The 9,004-nt window shown below is 39.9% G+C and overlaps 1 protein-coding gene across 1 annotated transcript; it reads right to left on the minus strand.

The window, feature by feature from the left end:
• Nucleotides 1–6,170: 6,170 nt before the first annotated feature.
• LOC122801250 (G-protein coupled receptor 35-like) lies at nt 6,171–8,260 on the minus strand. Its single transcript, XM_044070802.1, has one exon. The coding sequence runs from the start codon at nt 8,258–8,260 to the stop codon at nt 7,232–7,234; it is 1,029 nt and encodes a 342-aa protein (XP_043926737.1). The 3' UTR covers nt 6,171–7,231.
• Between the last annotated feature and the right edge of the window lie 744 nt (nt 8,261–9,004).

Below are 9,004 nucleotides of genomic sequence, written 5' to 3' on the forward strand. Positions count from 1 at the left end.
AGAGATGCTGAAAATCAATCTTTAAGATATTTAGTTTAAGATTTGTTTCACTATTCTTAAACACAGGATTCCTGACTTAAAACAATCAGAAAGCTTTTCTTTGACAGAAATAACAGGTGCAAATGTCCCCACATATCTTGTGGACCCAGTCATCTCAGAGTTTGGTTTTGCATGAGTGGCAGGGTTTTACTTAACCTGAAATACATAATACTAGAAGGATTTAAAGTTAAATGTAATAGAAGTTTAAATGTCTTGTTTGAACCACCAAATATGTCCCAAGAAAATGGAAACCGTGATTTTATGCTTATTAAAGTGGTTCATCTACATGCAAAAAATGTGCAGAAATCCACATTAACATATAAAAGGTGGACCCATACTTAAATCATTTTCAGCTACAGACCATGCAGTCTGAGTACAACAAAATCACCATTTTGGTACATATAAGTGAAACCTTTGTGGAAGCTTCCAATTCCTGTCAGATGTGTTTATTTTTGCAGTACAGTAGCATAATGCATTGTGATGAGGATCATTTCATAGGTCAGGCAGATACTCTTGTAAAAAGTCACAAAATGAGGTATACACAGTTGATTGAGGGTGGAAGCTTAAATGTGACACACTAGTTATTTACACCTGAATGCATGAACACTAGGGTATGATGCATGGCTTTTACATTTAAAGGCAAAGATAGCAGTAGCATGGGAATTTCTTCATCCACAAGATGCAGTCAGAGTCATATATATGTTCTGTGTTTAATTGTACATTTATTACATCGAATGGTTGATTAGGAAGATTGTTTTGTTAAAGTGACCGTTCACCAAAGGATGCCAGCACTTGATTTACGGGATTGCTACTCAGTAAAGTGTAGGATGTTGTCATTTCTCCACTGTTTTGCAATATCAGAGTTGGGATACATATATATATATATATATATATATATATATATATATATATATATATATATATATATATATATATATATATATATATATATATATATATATATATATACAGTAACTAGCACAGGCTATGGTGGGAACACAGCCTTCTACATGGGAAGTGTTGGGGTACTAACCCCACCTCATGAAGGGTTTTCTGTTTTTTTCACTGCTTTACATTGGTGAAACATGCTTCCATTTCAACCACTGTGCTGGTATAATAATTGCACTCATGTGGTAATCATAGATCAGCCAAACATTAGTGAAAGAAACAGCTTCCTTACAGCATTTTATATAGCATACATGTATCTGTCAGGTTGTGGGGCTTAAGGCTGCAAGCTGGTTATGAATCATTTGCTGTGGTCTTTAGTTTGACTCTTTCAGTGTATATCAGTCTATTTTATGACTAAGAAAGTAAGTTCATAGGTTCATACTAGGCTATCTGCCCTAGGGCATTTATAAGCCTAGCCAGAATGTGTTTGGCTTTCGCCACCCATTTTAAATTGATTTTGCTATGCCCTTTTTCGAGGTTAGTATACTGTGCCTCTGTCTAACAGTGACACAGAAGTGATACCCGGGGTAAACCTACGATCTCCCATCCACTCATCAAGATTCCTCTTGAATAGAGTCAATGAGGGACTCTGCCTAACCTGGACTGGGATTTTATTCTAGAGTGAAGGGAGCCTCTGGCTTATGAATCTGTCCCTCCAGCATGTCCTATTTATTTCAGTGCTGAGGTTCAAGTCTCTCGAGCGTGTAGCTCGATGGGATTTGGATTTTCTGATGTGCAGCATGTCCATTAATTCCGGGTTGGACATGGCTTTATACGTCAGGCACAGATCGCCTCTGAACAGGCGGTATGCCACTGAGTAGAGCTGGAGTTTCTTTAACCGGGCAGCATATGGCATCTGTTTGAGCCCTTTGATCCCCTTGGTGAGGTACTTTTGGGGTCTTTCCAGTTGCTGCAGGTGTCTGGTAAGGTACATCCCAAAAGGGCATTGTACTCAATTATGGGCCTGATGAGGGATGAGTAAAGAGGCACGATGACCTCCCTGATCTAGATGTGAATCCCTTCATGATTAGGTGGGCTATATAAAATGTTTTTCTAACCACTTTGGCCACGTGGTTGTCAAATGAGAGATTGCTATCAACTTGGGTCCCCAGGTCCCTAATTACTTCTTCTGTACTTAATGGATTACCACCTATGTGGTAATTTGTGGGCACTTTGTTTTTGCCAAAGGGGATGACTATACACTTTTTGGCATTTAGCTTGAGGCCATGGCTCTGGCACCAGTTGTCTGTTTCATTGAGGCCCTTTTGGAGGATGCTTGTGTCGGCTGGAGAGTCGATTATGGCGCCCAGTTTGCAGTAATCTGCGAACTTGGTCAGCCACAGTCCTTCTGTGTTGGCCTGTACCTCCGAGAAATATATACCAAACAAGAGAGGTCCCAGGACTGAGCCTTGTGGGACACCACTTGTAACTGGTTTGGAGTCTGACATGGCTCCAGCAATTCTAACCATGTGGGTTCTGTCCTTGAGCCAGTTTGCAATCCATCTAATGACATAGGGGTTTATATTTAAGCTGGTGAGCTTATCTATAATGCCCGAGTGGGGTATTGTATCGAAGGCGTTTGCGAGGTCCAGGTAGGCTGTGTGGACCACCTTCCCCTCGTCAATGGCCTTGGTGACTGTTTCAAAGAAATCAACCAGGTTTAAGAGGCAGGATCTGCCCTTATCAAAGCCGAACTGAGTAGGATTCAGTGTCTGTAGGTCCCCAATATCTTTATTTATGAGGTCCATGATGATCCTTTCCATAGCTTTGCAGACCAAGCTAGTCAGGCTTATGGGGCGATAGTTTCCAGGATCCGTTGGGGCACCACCTTTATGGAGAGGGACCACTGTTGCTGTACGCCACTCTTTGGGCACATATCCTGTAGTAAGGCTGAGATTGAACAGTAGTTTTATGTTTGGGTTTAGCTCTTCTTGGAGCTCATGTAGGATGCAGCCCAGGACACCGTCTGGTCCCATTGATGCTGTGTTTTTTGCTTTGGAGAGGGCGGCTCTTACCTGAGCATCTGAGATGTCAGGGGGGGGGCAGCATTCTGCTGGGATATATATTTGCCCTTTTGGTGGGGAGGGGGGGAGAAGTTTGCGCTGAACCTGTCAGCTAGGATGTTGGCAATGTCTGTGGGTTCAGTGTATTTTTTGTCATTTTGGACTAATTCTGAGCATATCTGGGAATTACCACCAAGGTTCCTAACATAACTAAAGAAAGCCTTGTGATTATCCTTAGTGTCCTGTGCAATTTTTCTCTTGAAGTTGGCCTTAGACAATTTTATGAGTGCCCGTAGTTTTTTGCTAATACTGATCAGTGATGCCTTCCCTTTTTGGGATTTTCCTCTATCATTTAGTAGCTTCCTCCTTCTATTGTATAGTTTGTTTATGGCTGGGGTCCACCAGACAGGACGTCTGCCTTTGGAGGATTGGGTTTTGGTTTTATTTTGGATCGCATGATCCATGCATTCCTGAAGGTGTTCATAGAATGCGTTTATAAAGGATTCTGCCTTCTGGGCCGTATTTTCCACAGGCCCGGGGGCTTTGAAGGATTCCACCTCGGTTCTGAGGAGTGTGAAATTTGCTTTAGAGAAGTTTTTCACTGTGGTTTTCTGGGCAGGGGGTGGGGTCGGGATGTGAATATCCAGTGAGATTAGTTTATGGTCTGATCTTACCAGTGAGGGATACACTTCTGGTCTGGAGCATAGAGTCCCCATGTTGGAGATGATCAGGTCCAGTATGTTTTCCCCTCTTGTGGAAGTGGTAGCAAGTTGTTCCATAGCATTTGAGTTTATAAATTCTAGGAACCTTTGGGCTAGGGTGTTGGAGCTAGAGTAATGCTCCCAGTCTATGTTTGGGTAGTTGAAGTCGCCCAATATAATGGTGTTTGGAGAGACCTTCATATTTTCCAGTGTTCTCAGGAAGGTCAAGTGGGGTTCCTGGGTTTGGCAGGGTGGTCTGTAGCAGGCTATAAACTGGAAGGCAGTTTTACCCACTGTTAGTTGCACATGGATAGTCTCTGATGCTTCGTGCTTTGCCACCAACCTGGAGGTGTGGGTATCTTTGATGAATATCGATACTCCCCCTCCTTTTGTGGTTCAGTCCAAGTTTTAGGGCCAAAAAGCATGGTATGAGGTATAACCTGGTAGTGCTGGGGTGCTCTCAGGAGCCCTGAACCAGGTTTCTGTTACTGCACAGATATCGATGTTCTCCATGCTAAGGAGAGTTTCGAGTGCGTGCATCTTGAGGTTTAGACTTCTGGCATTGAGTAGCATTACTCTTAGTTTCTTATCCCTTGTGATACCTATGGAGGTGGGTTTGTCTTTTGAGCCTTGCCTAAAAAAGGCACTATGGGGGTAGCAAGAGTCTTTGCCAATATCCGAAAGCCCAGGGGTGACAGGTGCAAGCCGTCCCTAGCGAAGCATCGTGGCTTGTCAAGTATATCATCCCAAGCTGACAGGCATTGGATCACCTTTGAATGACACCAGTACTTAAGCCAATTGTTGAAATTGATCATCTTGTCTTCATATTGTGGCATCATTCTTGGTGAGGGTAAGATGCTACTCAAGGTCAGGGTCATACCAGCCTGGGCTACATGCTCAGAGAGCTCCTTTATGTCTCTTTTCATGTAGTCCAGGGAGGTACGTCTCAGGTCATTCACACCAGCATGGACAATGACTGAGTCATATTTGTACTTGCCTTGGAGTGACCTGAGTGCTTGTGTTATGTGGCGGATCCTAGCGCCCGACAGGCTGCTCACCATGACCCTTTCCTTGTTCAGCCTGGTGAGCGGGACGTCAGTGTGCCTGACGATAGAGTCACCTATTACAAGTGTATCAGGTATGTTGTTTAGTCTTAAGGGCTGTGACTGTTCGGCACACTGGCTTTGTGAGATATGTGTTGCACTTGTTTTGTTTTGGGGTAGCGGTTGCTTGGGTGTCTGCTTTGGAGGTCTCTGCTGCTTAGGCAGATCTTTATTTAGAGCCTCCGAGTATGTTTTTGTGTGATTATGTGTTTGGTTTGCTGTTGTGGTAGGTCTATGTGAGACTGGAATTGTAGTGAGTGTGGTTTCCTTCTCCTCCTGACTGGTTATGCCAGTACTGAGTTGAGAGAGCTTAGCCTCCAGTTTGGCTATATGGTTGCATCTCTCACATGTGTTGGAATTTGTTGGGAGGAGGAGAGGGTTGTCTGTGTACATGAGGCAGTTGTAACATTGCCTCAAGATTCCCAGATTCACCAGCTGGACCAGAGAGGAGATTGACAACTGACCTTTGGACATGCTAGAATAATATTGGGAATTCCTTAATAATTGAAAACAAGGGCCAGTGGGGAGTGAGGGTGTAGTGCTTTTAATTTTTAGTGCTGACTTATATAATTGCTTTAGTGAGCAAGTGCCAGGTAACTTAAGTGCAATGTGTTACAGGTAACTTAAATGCAAAAACGACAAACAGTAACTTTCTTTCTAGTGAAACAAGGAAATAAGTACCGTAAGCAATGCAGATATCACTAGTGATCCACAGAAGCTGAGAAGCCACAGATTAGGTGGAATTAGCGTTCCAGGGAAATAATAAGCAAACAAACAACAAGCATATAAACAAAGCTAGATTCAGCAGGCCTGGATCTAGTCTATGCTACAGCAAACAAGGTGTACCAATTTCAGTAAGATACAGTTCAAATATTCAGGCACTATAAACCTTTAACCAGAAATTCCCAGCTCAGAAGGGCAGAGTCCAGCCTCTTCTCCCACAAGAGTGCAGACCATGAACCTTCTTAATGTAAAATAACTGGCCAGTTGGTAAGTTGACCAGACAATACTCATAGGTCACCCTTAAGTAGAGTCTAATATGCTCATTACATTAACAAATGATACAATACAGAAAGTAAGCAATCACTGTCATTTTTACTGGCAGATAGTAGTAGTACTTTTTTTGGCAGGGACATATTTCTATGTAGTAAAAGTTCCTTTACAGAAAGAATGCTCACACATACGAAGGTATAACACAATAATTTATTGAAATTTTTTGTGTGACAGTACACTGTGAATATATTACTAATATGGTATAAAATAAAAGTTACTCAGCTATGTATAAAGGAATAGCTACATCATCCATTATTGATGACAAGGCCATTGGTGAACAGTGTCTCACAGTTTTCCTGCAATTTTCCTGAAATTCTTCCACTTCAGCAGGATCTTCCCTGTTTTTCAAGAGGTCCTGGATATAAGGTCAACCACAATGAACATAGACTGCTGCACAGGTCCACAGTTTTTTAAATCTCAATGTTTACTGACCAGTCTTGAAATCAGTAATCTTTTCAGCATCTCTCAACTAGCAGATTAACCATGTTCATGAGTTCATAGGTTCATAGGTAATTAGTTACCTCCTTCTTTCAGGAGTGGAGTCATTAACAGTTGCTAAAGTGTCATACTGAAGAAATATGAAAGACCGCACAAAATGAAATGGGTTTTAAAGAAAATAAAATTTGATGCTTCCATAAAACACTTTCAAAAGCAACAGGGTATTCATTCCTTCTCTCCCACACCAATTGTAAAGCAGGAAATGATAACCATAGGCAGAAACTAAATAGCACTGAGGAAATATGTACACAGAGGCTATCAGCATATATAGCAAACACATGATGACATACAAGTATGTTAAGCTCAACTATATTATGTTACAGGTCAGTTACTGTACAGTGGGATGCTTGTTCATCCCTTCTGGTCACTGTCTTTGTAGATTTATATTTTCTGTCTGTGAATGCATGTCATTTCCCCATGTACTCCAGTTTTCTCTGTCACTTCCTAAAAATAAATTGTTTACTGGCTGCTCTAAACTCTCCATTTATACTGCCTTAACCTTTGACCTTGTGGCCCAGGCCATGGCTCAAATGAGTTCAGCCGAATCTGTTCAGTTACCATATTAACAAAAGATTAATTAAATGGAAAGCTTCTTGCTTAAGTTCAAAGTTCAAACTCTGGACTATTGACCACCAAGACCCTTTAAATCATCAGTCTTTCTCTGTTTTGTATAAGCAGTTTGCTCCACAATTTATGTATATCCTGTGCAAAATCAACATATTTTTGTTGATTTTTATATATAATTTTAAAGTACATTACTATATATTTAGTTTGCTTAGTGCAAGTCTGGAATTTCAAAGAGCAAGGAGTCAGTTAATACACTGAAAACAAACTGTAGATTATTCTTAAGTTATCTCTCTGATGTACTGACCATGTTTAGTGGAACTTAATTGATTGTGTCCATATTTGATTCATAATTGCTATGATTAATGATATCTCTTGAGCTGATGTTTTGTGATTTACTTCTAATTGTACTGTGACACATTTTAGAAGAGTCTTTATACAGTTTATTTCCAAAAGAAGCTTTCCGAAAGTCTGTAGCAACAATGTAATAACAAATGGCATCCAAACAGCAGTTAATATTGGCCATAGCAGTCAGGATATGTATAACAGAATGAACAGTGTTTAAAGTACTGCAGTCAGGAGCTTGTTTTTGATTTTCTTGTGTTTCCACAATGTACTTTATTACATAGCCCAAATGAACAGGCATAAAGCATATAATAAAGACTGTGATGTTTGCTGCAATTATGTGCATAATCTGTCTGAGTTTTTTCTCTTCTTCTTCCTCGGCAACATTTCTTTTTTGTTTCAGGCAACGGATGATTTGAATAGCGCAAAAGCTGAGAACTAAGAGAGGTCCAAAAAATCCTACTATCTCTATAGTCAGTAACATGCTCACTGGCCATGGCTTAGTGGAGGTCTTTTGAAAGCAGTGCATATTTGAGACATTTTTAAGTTTGGAAGATGAAGTAGTCAGAGAAATTGGTATACTTAATCCAGTTATGAAAAGCCATATTACTGTGCACATTACTATAGCTTTCACTGTTGATCTGTAATTCCTTGATTTAAATGGATATATTATTGCAAAGTATCGATGTAAACTTATCAGCACAGCAGTATAGATTGATGTATATGTGTATATATAATGAAGTCCCTCAAACAGTGAGCATGTTGACTCCCCCAAATTCCATGGAGTCACATAGGCATACAGTTTAAATGGGATGGAAAATATCAAGTTGCAGTTTGTTATTGCAAGGTTTATCATGTACACTGTTGTTTCTGTCCATTTTTTCATTTTACAGCAAAACACCCAAATGGCTAAGGCATTCAAAATGAGTCCACAGATAAAGCATGGAACATTAATGATGAATTGGAATATTTTAACACTTTCCCATGCTGTAATATTGCAGGGCATCATCGTTTGTTAAGGATGGTGATTATAACCTGAAGCAAACATGCAAAAAACAGTATTAGTAAGTGTAGAAATTAAATAAATTGTCAATCTTTTTTTGAAAAGTCATATTTTTTTTATTTCTGGTTCTTTTTTCCATTCCTAGTTACTGTAATTTATTGCCATGACTGATCCTAACATCTTACTGCTTCCTAGAATATAATACAAAACTATTTTGTTATAAAACACATTTTTACATAATATATTAAATTAACAAGTTGCTTTTAAAGAAAATGGAGAAAAAGCTTAAAAAACAAAATCAGCATTACTTTGAGATAAAAGTTACATGCTGTACCTTAAAATCATGTTTAAAGTTACTTTTTCATTTATTGGGAACATTCAGTGTTATGGTGGGGACTAATTAATAACACCCTCTTCATAATACATCTCACAGAGTCCTTTGCATCTAATACTATATATGTGTTGAAAAGAAGAGTGCAGATGTTTTCCCTTTCAGTCTGAATGTGTAATGATAGTTACTTTATATAAATACCAGGGGTGTGGAGGATGCTGTCCCCCAAAGGTGAAGGGGGACTTGCCCTCACAAAACCTTTTATAGGAGATATGTCTCTATCTGTGGTTTAATGTAATTGATCAAGGAGTATGTCTACTGTACGTTATGTATAGGAAACATCTTGGCCAGATAGATGAAATGGATGGGTGTTTCATATGCCCTATGAAACTTCAAATGTCAAGACTCCAAGGAAC

This window comes from Protopterus annectens, chromosome 4.part1 (genome assembly GCF_019279795.1).
Source record: "Protopterus annectens isolate FY-2018-M chromosome 4.part1, PAN1.0, whole genome shotgun sequence".
In the NCBI taxonomy this organism is placed as follows: Eukaryota; Metazoa; Chordata; order Ceratodontiformes; family Protopteridae; genus Protopterus; species Protopterus annectens.

Coding starts and splice junctions, on each gene's coding strand:
- LOC122801250 (XM_044070802.1), bottom strand. CDS start 8,260: ATGCCCTGCAATATTACAGCATGGGAAAGTGTTAAAATATTCCAATTC.